Below are 20,180 nucleotides of genomic sequence, written 5' to 3' on the forward strand. Positions count from 1 at the left end.
CATATGGGATATAGACCTAGAAGCTAGACATTTTTGTCCTTCCTAAGATCCAAGTAGGCACCGAAGAAAACACTTGTCTCAAAAGGGAAACATCTTTTCGTTCTTTACGGAATGGAAAAAAGGTGCAGCTCTGTCCCAAACCTTCTGGAATGCAGTAGTTTCTGGCCGCCAGAAAACCTGGTGCGCAGGCGCGGTTGCGGCTCCACGCTCTCCGCCTGGCGCGTGACAACCGTGCTTCCACCCTACCCCCAACGCCATCTTACTGCGCATGCGCAGCTCCACTCCACCCTCGCTCCCTCCCGAACGCGTACGTGCGCGTTCGCGCCTCTCACACTTGGCGGAGGGCGCGTGCCCTGGAAAATTCCACGCCCGAGCTAGCTCCGCCCTATGCGCCTTCTTTCCAGCCGCCGGCTCTCCACTGTTTCCCTCCCAGCTGCCTTTGCGTGAGCAAAATGGCAGCCCCCATGCCGCGGAGTTTGTCTTGCTTATCCAGGGCTGTAGGACGGTGGTCTCGGCAGGTGGGTAGGGATGGGGTGGCTGGAAGTCTGGGGGCTGGAGGAGGACAGAGTAGAGGGAAATACTCACTTTACGGTTGTCCTTGGTGAACTTGGGCGATACAGATCATACCTAGGTAGGGAGCAGTTGAGGTAGGCGAGACACAGCTATTGTATAGCTATGTGGCTGAGTGGGGAGAGCCCTGGTAGGGCCATCAGGGCGGACAAGTTCTCGGGGATTAAGTTTCTCCGGTTTGCCCTGGGTCTCACTGGCGTACGGATGTTAAGTGGGAAAGTAGTAAAGGTTTGGAAGGTGGTCTCGCTTGCCGTTGATTTTTTATAACTGTCCTAAATTGATCAGTAGCTGTAAAGGAGGGAGAATCGTTCCTGCTTGAACAAACCTCATGGTCAGCGAGAAAAGGGATCTGGCCTTTAAAGAGCTTATTGGTTAATTGGGAGCTAGAACGACAAAATAAAGTTTACGTTGAGGCTCCCAATAGAATGAGCACAATGTAATCTGAGTAAATGTAGAGATTTCTGAGTTTAGGTAGAGCAGAAGAAGAGAGAGTACTGGGTTGGTGTTTAAGTTCCCCATCAGACTGAGCGTTCTTTCATCAGTCTGATCAACCTTGCTTTCATCAACTCTGCATCCTTGAGTTGGCATAGCCCTGTAGTATGAAAAGTACTGAAAGAAAGCCTTTAGTAAAGGTTGAGTGGTATTAGTATTAGTAAAAGTTGCTTACTGGTTTTTAGTAAGAGACAGCTATAATTGTTAAGATAGAAGCATTTCCCCATGATGTGTCGCTTTATAATTGTTCCTAAGTCATTCTTTGAATTTGCCCTTTCTATCTTTGCTTACAGTTTGTTTTTTTTTTTTTTTTTGCTTACAGTTTGTATAAGATTTTTTCCCAGGTTACCTAACCTTTTTCTGCTATCCTCCAGCCAATCCTGATGACTCAGTCCACAGCAGTAGTTCCAGCGAGAACTAAAAAACGTTTCACACCCCCTACTTATCAACCCAAATACAAAACAGAAAAAGAGTTCATAGACTATGCCCGGAAAGCAGGACTGGTCATTCCTCAAGAAAGTTTGGAACGTCCCATACATCTGGCCTGTACAGGTAAAGCCCTAACCCAGTCCCCTTCTGTCAAAGGTCTTCTTGAAAAGTGGAATGATTTGGACTGTGAATGATAGCATTTAATTAACCCCCAAATCAGTTCAGATTCAATAATTTGTATACGTTATATTTCATGAGGTCATCTTTGATCTTGTTTTCACAATATTCCTAGAAGACCAGGGTAAAATTTCTCTGTTTTGTACAAGAAGCAGCTAAGACTCTTTTGAAGACTAAGATTATCTTACTCTACTTTTTCTAATCCTGCATGATTTCCTCTGCATGGAAAAGTCTGTTGATATAAACTATTTTGTATCCAGGAGCCCTCCCAATTTTTTATGACCTCAAGATGACTTTTTCTCAATCTTGCAATGCTTTCTTAGCTTTCTCCTTCTCTCTTTACAGCTGGTATCTTTGATGCCTATGTTCCTCCTGAGGGTGATGCCCGAGTGTCATCTCTTTCTAAGGAAGGACTAGCACAGAGGACTGAGCGATTGAAGAAGAATGTGGCATCACAATTGTCGTAGGTATCTGAGACAGCTGGGAGTTAATATTAGAATAAAAATTTCTTGTTGCTACTTAATCCAGAGAGGCCGTCTTGGATTAGTTGTGTATAACTCTTTTGATAACTTGACAGTATATTCTTTCCCTGTAATAGACTTAATGTATAATAGTATGGGCATTCTGAATCTTAGCATCTCAGCCTTGATTTGTCATTTTTCTCACATCATTTAGGAAGTTGACATTGAAGTTTGTAGGACACTTTTTTGATCACATATTTAACAATTTAAAGTAGTAATAAGAGAGAGCATATTTATAAGAGAAATACCTGAGATTTTAAGAGAGTAAGAAAAACCAAAAGGCTTTAGAAGATAGACCTGTTCTAGGGAGCTAACTGTGCTTTAGTTAAAGAGCAGAAGCCAAAACTGTCTTCTTAAAGAGATTTTCAGCATCTGTCACTCTGGCTCTGACTGTATCTAAATTATAGGCTCTTTAAGGTCATATATAGATTTCTATGCACAAGTGTATTGAGTTAGTGGCAATTCTTCATGTGGCTACAACATTCCTCTAAATACAGATCTTATCACATCAACACACCTGCCTCAGACTCCTTGTGGCTCCTTATTATCTGAAGAATAAAATATAGATTTCTTCAGTGGTATTCAGGGCTTTTTAAAAAATAACTTGGCTCTTACCTTTCTCTCCACCATTGTCTATTTCATTTTTCTCATCCTAAGCGTTAACATTTCCAAACTAGTTGCTAGTTCCTTGACAATTGCTGTGCTGCTTCTCTTTGCACATCCTTTCCTCTGTCTGAAAAATGTCTTTTTTCCTCAAGCATTGTGTCTGCTGGTTTTTGTTTTTTTAAAATACTTATTTATTTTTGGCTGCAGTGGCTTCTCTTGTTGTGGAGCATGGCCCTACACTAGGCTCTACACCCCACACTACATGTGGGCTTCAGTAGTTGCTGTATGTGGGCTCAATAGTTACGGCTGCTGGGCTCCATAGCACCGTAGCTGTGGCACAGGGGCCTAGTTGCCCTCAACATGTTGGATCTTCCCAATCAGGAATTGAACTGGTGTCCCTTGCATTGCAAGGCAGATTCTTAACAACTGGATCACCAGGAAATCCCTGCTTTTTTTTTATAATCATACCCCCAGTTCTTCCCTCTCCTCTCCCCTCCCCCTTGGCAACCACAAGTCTGTTCTCTTTGTTTCTTTGTTGTTGTTCAGCTGCTAAGTTGTGTCCAATTCTTTGTATCCCTATGAACTGCAGCACACCAGGCTTCCCTGTCTTTCACTATCTCCTGGAGTTTGCTCATGTCCATTGGATCAGAGATGCCATCCAACCGTCTCATCCTCTATCTCCCCCTTTTCCTGCCCTCAATCTTTTTGAGCAGCAGGGTCTTTTCCAGTGAGTCAGCTCTTCGCATCAGGTGGCCAAAGTATTAGAGTTTCAACTTCAGCATCAGTCCTTCCAGTGAATTTTCAGGGTTGATTTCCTTTTGGATTGACTGGTTTGGTTTCCTTGCTGTCCAGGGGATTCTCAAGAGTCTTGTCCACAATCAAAAGCATCATTTCTTCAGTGCTCAACATTCTTTATGGTCCACCTCTCACATCCGTACATGACTACTGGAAGAACCACAGCTTTGATTATGTTTGTGTTTCATAGATATGTTTCTTTCTGCCTTTTTTTTTGGCTGCACCACTCAGCATATGGGATCTTAGTATACTGACCAGAGGGATTAAACATGCACTTGCTGCAGTGGAAACTCAGGGTCTTAACCACTGGACATCCCTGTGTTGTATTTTAGACTCCACATATAAGTGACATTGTATGTTGTTTGTTTTTCTCTTTCTGACTTACCTCGTAACGTATGATAATCTCTAGGTCTGCTTTAATTTCTGTGTCTGCTTCTAGCCTTCCCTGACTTTTTTTGGAGATGCCTTTGTTATAATTATAACTGTATGTTTATTTTTACTATCTCTGATAACTCTGTATTGTGATGATTTCCTCTCATGTATTTCTCTCCTGGCTTGTGAACTCTTTGGTAGAAGAGTTCATGATGTTGACGAACACAACACTTATTGTCTAGGGGAGGAGACCAGTTACTGATTGTATACACATAATTACAGATACGGTGAAGTATGAGTGCCATGGAAACACAGGACGGGGAAAGATAACTTTCCCTTCTGGGAGTTCAGAGTAGGCTTCTCTAAGAAAATGACATTTAAAGCTGGGATCTAAAGGGTTGCTTGGAGTTAGCTGAGTAGAGAAATGTGGTGAGGAATAGCATTCCAGGGAAACAAAACAAGGCTTTGAGGTGAAAAGAGTGTAAAGGAGTTGATTTTGTCAAATGCTTTTTCTCTGATCATTGACATGATAATGTGATATTTCTCCTTTATTATATTGATATGGTATATTACATTAATTGATTTTTTAGTGTTAAGCCAACCCTGCATTCCTGGGATAAATTCCTCTGGGTTATGGTGTCCCTCATCCTCTTAATACATTTCTGGTAGTACTGATTAGATCAGAATTCCCTGTTTACATTACTATAACTATGAAAACGCTGTTGACAGCTGAGCCATGCAGTACATTATTATTACATTTCCTTTCCTGCATAATAGTTTTTTTTTTTTAATTCCTGGCGTTAAGTGTCTTTTTTTTCTCATTTCCTTGTAGAATCCCTGGTTGTGTTAATTTTCTCTCACTGTGTAGAAAACATTATTTTATCAATCTCATCATAAAGAAGAAAGCCCTTTTGGAGCCTTCTTACCTTTTTCGGTCTGGATTGGTCACTCTTCAGGCTCACTGTACATTGTGGGGTCTACTTTTATCATCATCCTGCTAATCCATTTGCCTTGCTCTTATATATATTCCCTGTTTCCTGGATTTTATGTCTTTCTCCTTCATGTACATTCAGTTATTTTGGTGGTACACATTCCCTCACAGCTTCCTGAGAAAGAGTGGAAGGTAAATAAATGAAATGTTGCAAGGCTAAGAAAAAGTCTTTTTTTTAGTCTCCCACTTCATTTATAATTTGCTCATAGGGCTTCCCTGGTGGTCCAGTTGTTAAGACTTCACGCTTCCCCTGCAGGGGGCACAAGTTCAGTCCCTGGTTGGGGAACTAAGAACCTATCATGCTGTGCAGTGTGGCCAAAAAAATAAATAATTTGCCCAGATACAGAATTCTAGACTGGGAGTCATTTTTTTCTCCATCAAAAATACTCCTCCATTATCTTTCTAATCTTCTAACTTCTGATGTTGCTGGTTAGAAGCCCAATGTCTTTCTGACTCTTGAGCCTCTGTATGAAACCTGTTTTTTCTTCCTTAGTGCTTGTAGGATATCTTCTTTGATGTCAAAATTTCAGAAATTCACTATGAGAAGCTTTGGTTTTTCTTTAGAATAATTGATTTAAGTGTAAGTTAGAAGGCTGTATTTATAGGACTTGGCACATTCAAAAAACAATTACTGAATAAATGGACAGACATTAATGGAGGTAAAGTAAGCTGTTAAGTTATTAAAATGATTCTCATGCTTAATTTTACAGGATCCGGAGGATAAAAGAAAGTGATCCTAGTTTTAAAGTAAAGGACTTCCCTGAAAAAGCCCAGGATATCTTCATTGAAGCTCACCTGTGTCTAAACAAGTACGTGAACTACCTGTCTTATCCCCGTTATGTTCTCAGCAGCTGTTATTCTAGGTTTGTTTTTTTTTTTTTTTCTTCAGGTAAGAATTCTAGAGTGAGAGAGCTTCCTCTGTGGGAAATAATTGGAGCCTGGAGCTATCTTTGACTTCTTTCACTGTGTCTGGGAATTTTCACCATTTGGTCTGGCTTAGCTCCACTGGCAAGTGTTAGGACTCTGCTTAATGGCAGCTGTTTTCACCCTACCTCATCCCTAGCTCATCCTGATCCTTTCTGTGTGTTTGTCTTTTAGTCACTAAATCATGTCCAACCCTCTGCAACCCCATGGACTCTAGCCCGCCAGGCTTCCCTGTGTTATATTGTCTCTTGGACTTGGTCAGATTCATGTCCATTGAGTCAATAATGCTATCTAACCATCTCATCCTCTGTTGTCCTCTTCTCCTTTTGCCTTCAGTCTTCCCCAGTATCAGGGTCTTTTCCAATGAGTTGGCTCTTCTCATCAGGTGGCCAACATATTGGAGCTTCAGCATCAGACCTTCCAATGTCTGATTGATCAGACCTTCCAGTCTCTGATTACTCAAGGTTGATTTTCTGTAGAATTGATAGGTTTAATGTCCTTGCAGTCTAGGGGACTCTCAAGAGTCTTTTCCAGCATCATAATTTGAAAGCATCAATTCTTCAGCACTCACCCTTCGTTATGGTCCAACTCTCACATCCATGTCTGACTACTGGAGAAACCATAGCTTTGACTCTATGTACCTTTGTCAGAAAAGTGATGTCTCTGCTTTATAATGTGCTATCTAGATTTGTCATAGCTTTTCTTCCAGAGAGCAAACATTTTTTAATTTCATGGCTACAGTCACTGTCTACAGTGATTTTGGAGCCCAAGAAAGTAAAATCTGTCACTGCTTCCACTTTTTCCCCTTCTGTTTGCCATGAAGCAATGGGACTGGATGCCATGATCTTAGTGTTTTGGATGTTGAGTTTTAAATCAGCTTTTTGACTCTCCTCTTTCATCCTCATCAAGATCCTCTTTAGTTCCTCTTCACTTTCAGCCATTAGAGTGGCATCATTTGCATATCTGGGGTTGTTGATATTTCTCCCAGCAGTCTTGATTCCTGCTTGTGATTCATCCAGCCCAGCATTTCGCATGATGTACTCTGCATAGAAGTACATAAATAAGCAAGTGACAATATACAGCCTTATTGTATTCTTTTTCTAGTTTTGAACCAGTCAGTTATTTCATGTCCAGTCTGTTTCTTCTTGACCTGCATACAGGTTTCTCAGGAGACAGGTAAGGTGGTCTGCTCTTCTCACCTCTAAGAATTTTCCAGTTTGTTGGGATCCACACAGTCAAAGGCTTTAACTTAGTCAATGAAGGAGAAGTAGACGTTTTTCTGGAATTCCCTTGCTCTCTCTATAATCCAGCAAATGCTGGCAATTTGATCTCTGTTTCCTCTGCTTTTTCTAAACCCAGCTTGTACATCTGTAAGTTCTCAGTTCACATATTGCTGAAGCCTAGCTTGAAGACTTTGAGCATAACCTTACTAGCATGTGAAATGAGCACAATTGTTAGATAGCTTGAACATTCTTTGGCATTGCCCTTCTTTGGGATTGGAATGGAAACTGATCTTTTCCCATCGTGGCCACTGCTGAGTTTTCCAAATTGCTGACATATTGAGTGCAGCACTTGAACAGCATCATCTTTTAGGATTTGAAATAGCTCAGCTGGAATTCCATCACCTCCACTAGCTTTGCAAAACTGAAAGCAGATTGACTATATTCTTTGTAGCTGAAGATGGAGAGGCTCAATGCAGGCAGCAAAAACAAGATCTGGAGCTGACTGTGGCTCAGATAATGAGCTCCATATTGCAAAATTCAGGCTTAAATTGAAGAAAGTAGGGAAAACCACTAGGTCACTCAAGCATGACCTAAATCGATCCCTTATGAATTATACAGTGGAGGTGACAAATAGATTCAGAGGATTAGATCTGGTAGACACAGTGCCTGAAGAACTATGGACGGAGATTTGAAACATTGTACAGGGAGCAGTGATGAAGACCATCCCCAAGAAAAAGAAATTCAAGAAGGCAAAGTGGTTGTCTGAGGAGGCTTTACAAATAGCTGAGGAAAGAAGAGGGGTGAAAGGCAAGCGAGAAAGGGAAAGATATACCCAATTGAATACAGAGTTAAAGAGAATAGCAAGGAGAGATAAGAAGTTCTTTTTAAACGAACAATGCAAAGAAATAGAGGAAAACACCAGAATGGGAAAGACTAGCGATCTCTTCAAGAAAATTGGAGATATCAAGGGAACATTTCATGCAAGTATGGGCACAATAAAGAATAGAAATCATACGGACCTAACAAGCAGTAGAGATTAAGAAGAGGTGGCAAGAACAGACAGAAGAACTATATTAAAAAAAGTTAGTGATCGAGATAACCATGATAGTGTGGTCACTCAGCTAGAGCCAGATATCCTGGAATGTGAAGTCAAGTGGGTCTTAGGAAGCATTACTTCAAACAAAGCTAGTGGAGGTGATGGAATTCCAGCTGAGCTATTTAAAATCTTTAAAGATGATGCTGTTCAAGTCAGCAATTTGGAAAACTCAGCAGTGGCCACAGTTGGGTTGCTATTTTGTTATTGGGTTGCAGGAGCTCTTTATGTGTTCTGGATAGTAATCCCATATCAGATATATGCTTTGTAAATATTTTCTCCCATTTCATGGGTTTTGACTTTCTTGGTAGTGTACTTTGATATAAGAATGTTTTAATTTTGATTAAGTCCAAGTTACATGTTTTTTTTGTTGTTGTCTGAGTTTTTAGTGCCAAATCTACAAATCATTGCCAAATCCAGTGTCATGGAATTTTTCCCCTATGTTTTCTTCTAAGAGTTTTAGATTTGGTTCTCACATTTTGGTCTTTGATCCCTTTTGAGTTAATTTTGTGTATGCTGTAAAGTAAGCATCCAACTTCATTTTTTTAATAATATTACTTATGAAAAAAAAATAATAATATTACTTATGTATTTATTTGTTTATTTTTGGCTGTGCTGGATCTTCTGTTGCTGTGCTCAGACTTTCTCTAGTTGCACCAAGCCAGGGCTATTCTTTATTGTGGTACATGAGCCTCTCATTGCAGTGGCGTCTTCTGTTGCAGAGCAAGGGCTCTAGGCACACCGGCTTCAATAGCTGGGGCTTGAAGGCTGTAGAGCATGGGCTCAGTCATCGTGGCACACAAGGTTCATTGGTCCCAGGTGTGTGGGATCTTCTGGAACCAAGGATTGAACCAGTGTTCCCTGAATTGGCAGGCAGGTTCTTAACCACTGGACCCCCAGGGAAGTCCCAGTGGTATACCTTTCTGATTCCCTTCTTTCCTATTCTATAGATTTTAAAAAAATTATTTTCTTAACGGTTACTTTGGGGATTAGAATTAGTATCTTAACAGTTTAGTTTGGATAATATCAGAGTTTCAATAGTGTACAAGCAGTCTGCTCCTGTGTATCTCTGTCCCTTCCCCTTTGCATTGTTACTGCCACTGATTATATGTTTATACATTATGTGCCCATAACATAGATTTGTAACTGAAGTTTTATGCCTGTGCCTTTTAAATCAAATAGGAAAAAAATGAGGAATTACAGATCAGAAGTACAAGAATACTGGCTTTTATGTTTACCTATATAGTAACCTGTACCAGTGCTAATTATTTCTTCTTATTGCTTTAAGTTACTGTCTAGTGTCCTTTCATTTAGGTCTGAAAACTCCTTTAGTATATCTAATAGGACAGATCTCCTGGTAATAAACCCTCTCAATTTTTGTTTATCTGAAAATACCTACAATTCTCTTTCATTCTTTTTTTTTTTCTTTTGCGATACCTCATGGCATGTGGAAATTCCCAGACCAGGGATTTAACCCATGTCCCCTGAAGTGGAAGTGCAGAATCTTAACCACTGAGCCACCAAGGAAGCCCTTTCCTTCATCCTTACTGTCTATAGAATTCTTAGTTGACAGATTTTCTTTTAGGCCTTTAAATATACCATCCCACTACCTTTTGGCCTCCATAGTTTCTCATAAGAAATCAACTGTAACCTTTTTTTTTTTTTTTAACTGTAACCTTTTTAAGGTCCCTTGTATGTGACAAATAACTTCTCTTTTGTTGCTTTTAAGATTGTCTCTTTGTCTTTTGGTTTTGGCACTTGTACCCTGTCTCAGTGTGGATTTCTTTGAGTTCTCTCTGCTTGGAGTTTGTGGAGTTTCTTGGATATGAACATTCACTTCTTTTACCAGATTTGGAATGTTTTCAGCCATTCTTTCTATTCTTTCTTTTTTTGGCTACACTATGCATTATGCGGGAACTTCACTGACCAGGGATTGAACCTGTGCCCCCTGAAGTGGAAGCACAGACTCTTAACCCCTGGACCCTTAGGGAAGTTCCTTCAGCCATTATTTCTTCAAATGTTTTTTTTTTGCCTCCTCTCTTCTCCTTCTTGGACTCCTATGATATGGGTGTTGATGCATTTGACACTGTCCTATAGGTACCTCAGGCTCTACTCATTTTTCTTCGTTTTTTCTACTTTTTGCTCCTTAGATTGGATACTTTCAATAGTTTTATCCTCAAGTTATGTGGCTCAGCTGGTAAAGAATCCACCTGCAGTGCGGGAGACCTGGGTTCAGTTCCTGGGTTGGGAAGATCCCCTGGAGAAGGGAAAGACTACCCACTCCAGTATTCTGGCCTAGAGAATTCCATGGACTGTATAGTCCATGGGGTCGCAAAGAGTCGGACACAACTGAGCAACTTTCACTTGCTCCTTAGACTGGACACTTTCAGTAGTTTTATCCTCCAGGTAACTGATCCATTGTTTCTGCCTGCTCAGATCTGCTGTTCAACCCCTGTAGTGAATTTTTTTAAGTCTTTATTGAATTTGTTACAATATTGCTTTTTTTTAAGTTTTTTTTTTTTTTTTTTTTTATCTAGACCATTTTTAAAAGTCTTTATTGAATTTACTACAATATTGCTTTTGTTTTTTTGGCCGCAAGGTATGTGGAATCTTAGCTCCCTGACCAGGGATTGAACTCGCGCCTCTTGCAATGGAAGGGGAATTCTTAACCACTGGACTACCAGGGAAGTCCCTGCTTTTTTTTTTTTTTTTTTTTTAAATGTGTTGGCTTTTTGCCCAGGAGATATGTGGGATCTTAGCTCCCCGACCAGAAATTGAACCTGCACCCCCTGCACTGGAAGGCGAAATCCTAACCACTGCACTGCCAGGGAAGTCCCTAACCCCTGTAGTGAATTTTTAATTTCTTTCACTGTATTTTGCAGTTCTAGAATTTGTTTGGTTCATTTTCATAATTTTTATCTCTTTACTGATGTACTTATTTTGTAGATTGTTTTCCAATTTCCTTTAGTTCTTTTTCCCTGGTTGCCTTTATCTCAATGAACATGTAGGACAATTGATTTAATGTCTTTGGCTAGTAATTCTAATGTCTGGGCTTCCTCAGGGATGGCTTCTGTCAAAAATTTTTTCCTGTAAGTGGGCCATACTTTCATGTTTCTTGGTATACTTTGTAATTTTTTGTTGAGAATTGGACATTCTGAGTATTATTATGTGGTAACTCTGAAAATCAGATTGCTCTGCTCCTCAGGAATTGCTGACTTTGTTGATTAGTGTCGCTGCCATCCATTTGTGACTTTTCCAAACTAATACTGCTAAGTGTGTATTCTTTGTTGTGGGTAGTAGTCATTGAAGTTTCCGTTCCATTATCTCTGCAGTCAGCCAGTGACCTGACAAAGATTTCCTAAATTGTCTGACTGAATAAAAACAAAATAGGTGTTCTTTCCCCTTTATCCCTTTGTATCTGTTGATGGGAAAAGCTGCTGCAGCCAGCAGGACTGAAACCATGGCATGGTTTGTGTGGGTCTCTCTGCTGTCCACCAGATTGACCAGAATGTGCAAACTCAAATTTTGGAGGGGAAGGTCCTTGCTGCCTGCCCAAGTACCCGCCATCCACTCCAGAACACAGACCACTGTCCCACAGTCATGGCAGGCCTGAGGGAAAGAGGAGGGTATGTGGTTTGTACATGTTCTTAAATCCAAGCTCATTGGCTTCTCCCTTCATCAGGCACTCCCCTGGTTATTATAAGTATCCAGAGTTCTGAGATTTTGTTTTTCTTATTTATCAATTATTTCAATGAAAGGACCCACCCCTAATGCTTCCTGGTCTGTCGTTTTGTCTGATGTCTGTGTCTGTTGATTTTACTAGATTGATTCCAGGTCTGTTTTGTAGTGTTGATGATGGAGTGTGTTTCTTCTGAGGGAATTCCAGACAACCTAAGTTATGAACATGCTCCTAGAGAGGTTTTCTCTGTGTATTTCTGCCAGATCCTTTAGGGATAGTGTTGGCAAGGTATAAGTTTTTATGTTAATTTCTTAGTTTAGGAATTCTTGCATCATAGAAATAACTGTAAATTTTGTGTCCACATTTGAGTATAATGTGTATTTAGTGCTTTAATTTTTCAGTTTTCGTGGGGTTTTTTTTGTTGTTTGTTTTTCAGATTTTTCGCCCTGCTCAGAGCTCTAGACAGAGGGGAGCTTTGTCTCTAGGTTGGTGGACTATTTTTCTAGTTTCCTTTTCCTGCAGGTGCCAGACTTTTTTGAGGGTCATAGCTTTATACAGGGATTTCAATTCCAACTCCCTGTCCTTCCAACGTCCTGGGTTTTAGGAGAAGTCAAGCTCTAGTCATCAGATCCTATTTCTGGATCCCTAAATCATCTCTTACCTGGTTGTGGTATCAGGTTATGTTCTTTCCATTCTGCTTTTAATTCCTTCTTCCTCTCTGGCACCTATGGACTTAGCTTCCTTTCTTGTGTACTAGGCTAGAGATTTAAAAATGTGTGTGTGTCTGTGTTTATTATATTCTCTCCAACCTTTCTGGATGTTTACAGTGGGAGGGTAAGTTTTATTGCAAACTTACTTATAGGATAAGTTCTCTTACAAAATACTGAGTCAGCTCATAAAAGGGGGAGTTTATTTCTACTGAAGATTTCTAGGCCAAGATAGTGATGAGGAATTCATTGAGAGGTGCCAGGCGTGGTGGTTGTGGCACCTATCACCACAACTTGGTCTAGTCTAGTCTAGAGCTACAGTGAGGGGAAATGACTCTTTTTATTTGGAACAGAAGTGGAAGTGAAACAATTAGAAGTAACCTATCACCCACCCTGGCATTAGAGACACAGTTTTTCAAAGAGCAAGACTTAAACCACTCAGGAAGTGTTAAATTGCAGAAGATAAAAAACAAAAAAAGGCAACAAAAAAAATAAATTGCAGGAGAAAGTCATGAATGTGTATCTGAAAGAAACTAATCTGTGGTCTTAGGTTTACTTGAAGCCTACTTCAGTGAGGAACCCTCCTAAAATCTTACATGTACAGGAGCTTGGGTTTGTTGTCTCATTTTCTTACCGAATAGAATCAGCATAACTTGGTCACTTTGGCAGCTCCAAAGATGGGATGGAGGGATAGTTTGTGTGGAAAGGACCGGAAATGACAAGTGGTTATCTTTTACTTTTTCCAAACCTTAAGCTTTTTATTTTGTGTTGGGGTACAGCCATTTAATGGAAGCCGTTGACTACCCTGGTGGCTCAGACAGTAAAAGCGTCTGCTTGCAATGCAGGAGACCCGGGTTCGATCCCTGGGTCAGGAAGACCCACTCCAGTACTCTTGCCTGGAAAATCCCATGGACGGAGAAGCCTGGTAGGCTACAGTCCATCGGGTCACAAAGAGTCAGACATGACTGAGTGACTTCACTTTCTTTCTATAGCTGTTTAACAGTGTTGTAGTTTCAGATTAACAGTGAAGCGACTCAACCATACTGGTTATCTCTTGGCTAGGTTCAAGGATGAAAGTATAAGAAATAAGGCTAAGCAGTTGGTAGTGATAATGTATCCATGATAAGAGGAGATAAGTTGAGCTTTTGATTGTTGTTTGTGTTGAATCTTGTTCCAGCTTAGAACAGAAATCAGTCCCCATGTCCCAGTGAAGGTCTTTTACCCATCTCAAGGATGTATAGTAATTTCAGAGAAATTTCTTTCTGCTCCTGAGATTCAAACATAACTTTGCACTGCTTTTAGAGCTCATGGTTTTCTGAGAAATCATGTTATTCTTCATCTTTGTGTCTCTAGGACTTAGTATATTACCTGGTTTATAGTAGGGGTGCAGAAAATATTTGTAAAAATGAAGGGAATGGTTTTCCATTTTCAGGGCCATTTTCAACTTTCATATAGAGTATCATAAAAGCAGTAGTCAGTGATACAAATTTCTTTCCTTTTTAGCTCAGACCATGACCGACTTCATACCTTGGTAACCGAAAACTGTTTTCCGGTAGGTTCTCATCTTCCTTAGAATTGTGGGATGCCTGAGTAGACAGATTCTAGATAGCACCTCAGTTTTCTTAAGGATCAGTTTTGAGAGTACAGGAACTTTAAGGCAAAAGGCTGAAGTTCATTATGTTTGGCTGCATGGTAATGACTTGCTATGGAGTCTGGTAAGGGCCTTGCAGCTGCAGAAAGAGGAGGTCCCTGAGCAAGTACTGAGACTACAGACCCTGAGGTGAGGGGATAGTCACCTTAGGCCAGCCCTGCACATGCCTGTGCTACAATAAAGGACTTAACCAGTGTGCCTGAGGCTTACACTGTGTGCTAACAAGGGTGCTAGGTACTCTGGGAGACTCCTGCCAATGAGGACTTTGTGGTTTAGTTAGAAGTTAAAGAATAAGAATTTCAGTTGCTCTCAGTTCTGCCTCATCTCCCCAGGCACAAGTATCCTAGTCTAAGCAGGTTATTAACCTTTATAAAAGTCTATCAAATTCCTATAAAAACTGCCGAAAGGTAAGAAGAAAAAAAACAAACATGTGGCCAACAGAAATGCATGCAATAATGAGCAGATTATGAAAGTGTGTGGGAGGGATAACATATTAGGTAAGCTGGCAGTTTGGAATGAGTTCTTCATTGATTTGGAGAAGAGTCCTCCAGGTGGTAATTGGCTCTTGAGTCATGATTTAGAAAGGAAAAGCAAGTTGTTGTAAGGTGAGCTTGAGCAGTAGCTTAAGAAAAATTTAGAAAAGTGAGGCAGAAAAGAAGCACCAGAGCACATTTGATGGGAAACGTTGCATGTTGACTGTGGCATTGCAAGAAGAGGAAGCATGGAAATAAGCACCCACTTCCCTAAGGGGGCGGGGGTGTGCAGGCAGGAATCCAGTTGAACTCTTCTCTGCCCTCAGGACATGGTCTGGGACATCAAATATAAGACTGTCCGCTGGAGCTTCGTAGAATCTTTAGAGCCACCCCAGGTGGTGCAGGTTCGCTGTTCGAGTCTGGTGACCCAGAGCAACGCGTATGGCCAGGTCACCGTCCGCATGCACACCCGGCAGGTAGAGGCACCAGTCTGCTTTCCTCCCAGCTTTTCTTCACTCTCAGGTTGAGCACTTCACTCTCAGGTATAGCTACCCAGGACTGTGAGTTCTAAGGAAAGGCTCACCATGGTCTTTCTTGCCTTGTCACTGTACCCTTCCCACTGCTGTGTGTTAGCTGTGAACACAGGTGTGGGGATATTATTTCCTCCGCTTTCTGGGATCCTTCCACTCCCTCCACCCTGACCGCTCTCCCCCCTCAGTCAGAACCCTCTAAGAGTAAAGTGTCAGTGGTTGATTGGTTAGTCTGGATTCAGAATTAAACAACTCTGAGGACTAACCAACTTGATGTGCTTTCATCTTTGCAGACTCTGGCCATCTATGACCGGTTTGGCCGGTTGATGTATGGACAGGAAGATGTGCCCAGGGATGTCCTGGAGTATGTTGTCTTTGAAAAGCACCTGGCAAATCCCTATGGCAGCTGGAGGATGCATGGCAAGATCATTCCCCCGTGGGCACCCCCTAAGCAGCCCATCCTTAAGGTAAAGCAGCTTGCATGGTTTAAGGTGTGCTAAGTTGCTTGAGTCTTATGTCCAGCTCTTTGCAACCCCATGTACTGTAGCCCACCAGGATCCTCTGTCCATGGGATTATCCTGGGAAGAATACTGGAGTGGGTTGCCATGTCCTCCTCCAGGGGATTTTCCCCACCCAGGAATTGAACCCCCCACATCTTACGTCTCCTGTATTGGCAGATGAGTTCTTTACCCCTAGGGCCACCTGGTTTAAGACATGGCATCCTCAGCCACTCCTGTTGGGTGCCTCCTAGTGGAGAGGGAGGGTGATGCAGCCCCAGGAAGAGGAATCCTTTGGGGATGGGCCTGGAGGCAGGCATGGATCTCTTGGGTAAACCATGGACTTGGACAGTAGATAACTCAGCTTCCTGCTGTTTCAGACGGTGATGATCCCTGGCCCCCAGCTGAAACCTGGGGAAGAGTATGAAGAGCTGCAAAGAGAGGCCCATAAGCCTCAGCTAGCGTGACAGCAAGAATGACTCCTGGGGTGAAGCATGGATGATGAGGCAGCTGGAAGCTGTGACGTCACCTGTCTTCTTCTCACTGTGGGAAGAACTGCCTTTGTTCCCTCTTGCCCTGCGTGGGTCTTTTAAGCAGTCTTATCCTCAATAACAGCTGCTGCTGGTTGGGCCCTGGTGGGTTGGGTCTATGCACAGCAGTGGCTTCGCTTCTTTTTTTCTATCTTATACCTTGTTTCTAACTCTAGATGAAAGGCGGTATGTTTCAGAGAACATGATACCAGCTTTCCCATAGCAAGAACTGTCAGGAGCAAACTGGCAGGACTTTCTAATTACAGGGCAGGGATCAGAGTTGGAAATAAAACACTATCAAGTATTAGACAAATTGTGGTGGGTTCTCTACATTTCTCCTGGTTCATGCTGGAAGTGGACAAGCCTTCAGATGGTAGAAGTGGAAGTTAACTGTGACTGTTGTGACTTACAGGAAACCCAGACTTGAGAAAAATAATTAGTGTTTATAAAAGTGATGTCATTTAAGGGGGTCTCTTCTCATACACTGATTCACTAAATCAGTATCTGTATTTCACAAATGAATGTAAATCCAAAGAAATCATTTAGCCCTCAGCTTTTGGATTTTGTTCTTAATTATCGACTGTATCCTGGTGTAATCCCAGGAGGCGTTGGTGGAGGCAGGGGCCATGGAAGTGTGGATACATTTGGGAAATTCATCAGTAAGACTTGGTTCCCTGGTTTCTAGCACTTTTTGGAGATGGTGACTATTTTTCCAGCCCAAATTTGGAGGCAAAGATTCCAGGATATGAACCTGTGGCGCGTGAAACAGCCCAGCCCCTACTTGTGCCTTAGCTCCAGCTGGAGGAGGATGTAGGACTTCACATGCTCGTGTCCTGGGTCATCTGAGGTGTGACAGGGAAGTCACTGTCCCAGCAGCAAGCTTGGCTTGTAGCACTATTACACTGATCAGCCCATGAGGTCTCCCCTTAAAAATTAGAACCTTAATTCTCTTATTTCTGTGTTTTAAGTCTAGAATTTTCTTTTAAGGAGTTTACCACTTGGCTAAGGATTAATCTTTTCTGACCTTATCTTGAGAGTAGAGTCCAAAGAAACGAATCAGGTTGAGAATAACCTGACTCCTCTCTGTAAAGCTACCATCTCAGCAAAGCAGCAAACAGACCAGGCCTCACTGGGGAGAACTAAGGTTTTAACAACAGCTGCCAAGTGCAGACCACAGAAACGAGATGTGTATGCTTAGGGGAGAGGCAGCACTAGCGGGTTAATCCAAAGCAGCCACTCTCATCATGCTACTTAGTCTCAACCCTTTTGGCTTAAAAATGTACATCAGTCTCCAGCATTGCTGCCCAAGTGAGGTTTGGTCATATCCTATTTGCCTGAGCCCCAGATTAAGGCAAAATGAGAAGGGAAGTGCTTTCAGTAGGATCCACAGCTGGGTGGGTGTGGAGTAAGGGGGAGGCGGTCCTGGGTGGGACAGGGAGCAGAGAAAGCACACTTAATGACCAAACAGCATTTTGATTTCTATGAAAAAAAAAAAAAAACATATAAAACTTTCAAATAAGCTATTTCACCCCACTTCCCTAGATCTGTCTCAGGGGTCTGTAGATAATCCTAAATAGCAGCTAAGCAATAGCTGCCACCAGGGAGCCAGAGGATAAGTGCAGTTTTCATTTCCCTTTGGGGTCAAATCCAGCTGAGCGGATGGCCCAGATGTACAGGATTGGCTCGAAGGGCTGGGCAGAGACCATCTGCAATGCCAGCCATGTAGCTGGGCACTGGCTGAGAATTAGCCAGACCGCCCCATAGTCGCTAAGGCTGCAGTGTGGCTACTTTGGACTTTAGAGCAGGCACTGTCTTTTCCTTACCTGTCTACTATGACTGTTTAGAAATGTTGAAAAAATAAATTTACCATAACAAGCTAGAAGCAACTACAATGGTCAAGAAAGCATTCTTTATTTTTTCTCCATGGCTTATTTCACAGCTGTGATTACAGGGACAACTTTTCTGTTCCCAGCTAGTCCATTCTCAGTGGGATTCTCAGAGGTGCAGCATTTGCATTGGTTCAGAAGCTAGGAGGGCTTCTCAGGTGGCTTAGGGGAAAAGAATTCTCCTTGCCAGTGCAGGAGACACAGAGATGCGGGTTCGATCCCTGGGTTGGGAAGATTTTCGAGTAGGAAATGGGAACCCACTCCAGTATTCTTGCTTGGAAAATACCATGGACAGAGGACCTGGTGGGCTGCAGTTCATGGGGTCACGAAGAGTCGGATGTAACTGAGTATACACACACACACAAGCTGTGAGGCTGAGAATGCAGCCTGGAGCAAGACCACACTTTAGTTACTGCTCTGGAAGCCTGGGGGAGGGCATCTAGGTAAGAGGGAGTGCTTAGACAGGGAACAAGGATGTCTGGTCTCTTAAAAGTGGGTTATTCCATGCTTTCTCTTCCTTTTTGGAAATGGAGCACTTTTGCTACTTTCTGTGAAGCCCTGTAGCTGCCCAGAATATTTACATGCGAACTTTTTTTTCCCATTGGGTATTTGGTTTCCTTTTGTCTTTTTTTCCTCCTTGTGAATGGCATCAGTATCTGTCCAGTTAGAAGGTGGGTCCCTGCCCAGCTCTGCCGTGTTTAGTCTGCCTGTTTCCACCCCCTCACCTCTGCCAGACCTGGGATGTCTGTGACCAGTGTTTTTCTCCTTTCTCATTTCCCTTTGGTAGTATCACCTATTTCCAGCACTCTGTTATCTAGGACCGCTTAAGTAAAAGTAGCCTGAATTGGCTTGAAGGAATAGAACAAGAAAGAGCTCCCTAAGAAAGGAGGCTTTGTACTTAAGGATGCCCTTTCCCTGGCCGTTGGGCTCTAACCTGCCCCAACCACTACTCTTTCTGAGGGCAGTTACAATGCTGGCTGTAAACAGGACCTCCTTTCTTTCTTGAGCTTCTTGGGAAAGAGACTGATGTGGGCCTCTTATTACTGAGCAAGTGAGCTGACGTGGTTCTTGCCTTGGAACCAGAAATTCCCCAGGCTCCTGTTGCGTTTGACAACAGAGAGGAGTCCCTTTAATGACAGTACTGAAAGGCTAGGAGAATGAGGCAGTGGGGTGAACTCTGCAGACTGTCAAAAGATGGGGCAGGAAGAAGAGAAGGCCATCTGAGAAGGCTAGCAAGAGGCATGCTTCTTCAACTGTGAGACAGTGTCTGGAAGGGAGAACTCGCCCTCGGCCTGTGTGGGCAGGACCTGGAGCTGTTGCCTTTCCCTTTATGCTCTCTGTTTCTTACATTCCTTTGGATGCCAGCTGTTAATATGGACGTAAATTCTCTTGATTGGCTCTACTTCAGTGAGCAGGGCAGGTAAGAGGATCAATAAAGCAGAAACTGGAGATCGAAGTCAAAATGACAAGATCTTTAAGGCATTACAGGGACCTCTTTTGAGCCATTTAAGTTTTCCTCCTGATTTGCTTTTGAATTTGAATTAAGTAGCTTCTAAACTTCCTGTGGTGACCTTTTATAATCTCCAGCCCCTATGTTGCCAATGCCTTGAGTGGTTTACTTTCTTAAAAAATATCCTTGGGAGATTTCAGAGAAGAATGGGTTTACCTTTGAGAAAGTGTGGGCTGGGTACAGCTGACTCCCTTTTGTCATTAACATTAGCTTTACAAGTGATGTCATAGATGGCTTGTGTTGAGTACTCTAGCTGGATGGGAGCATTAATTAGAAGCCGAAGGTCTGGCCCTTGTGCTCTGGAGCAGGAAGAAAAGAGAGGAAGTAAAAAGAGGATGGTATTTCCTTTTGGAGTCTGAGCTGCACCCTTCTTGTACAGTTTGTCTTGGAATGAGTTGACTTCTGGCCTTCTTGGAAAGGGAAAGTGGCCAAGTTTGTTTGATTCAGTTTTTTGGAAACACCTAGAACTTGGAAAGAACCTTGACTGTTCTGAAAGCTAGCCACCCATGTATGACCTCACCGAT

At 42.2% G+C, this 20,180-nt stretch overlaps 1 protein-coding gene across 2 annotated transcripts; it reads left to right on the plus strand.

Moving 5' to 3' along the window:
• Window positions 1–231: 231 nt before the first annotated feature.
• Window positions 232–17,779, plus strand: MRPL45 (mitochondrial ribosomal protein L45). 2 transcript variants are annotated; one of them, XM_043904352.1, is made up of 8 exons: window positions 232–518; window positions 1,437–1,614; window positions 2,014–2,131; window positions 5,664–5,762; window positions 14,083–14,131; window positions 15,030–15,179; window positions 15,527–15,700; window positions 16,111–17,779. In XM_043904352.1, the coding sequence occupies exons 1-8, from the start codon at window positions 453–455 to the stop codon at window positions 16,195–16,197; spliced, it is 921 nt and encodes a 306-aa protein (XP_043760287.1). In that variant the 5' UTR covers window positions 232–452; the 3' UTR covers window positions 16,198–17,779. The 2 variants fall into 2 exon arrangements, with proteins under 2 accessions (XP_043760287.1, XP_043760288.1); XM_043904353.1 differs by having other exon boundaries at window positions 401–518; window positions 1,385–1,614.
• The last annotated feature ends 2,401 nt before the right edge of the window (window positions 17,780–20,180 follow it).

Source organism: Cervus elaphus, chromosome 5 (genome assembly GCF_910594005.1).
Source record: "Cervus elaphus chromosome 5, mCerEla1.1, whole genome shotgun sequence".
NCBI lineage: Eukaryota > Metazoa > Chordata > Mammalia > Artiodactyla > Cervidae > Cervus > Cervus elaphus.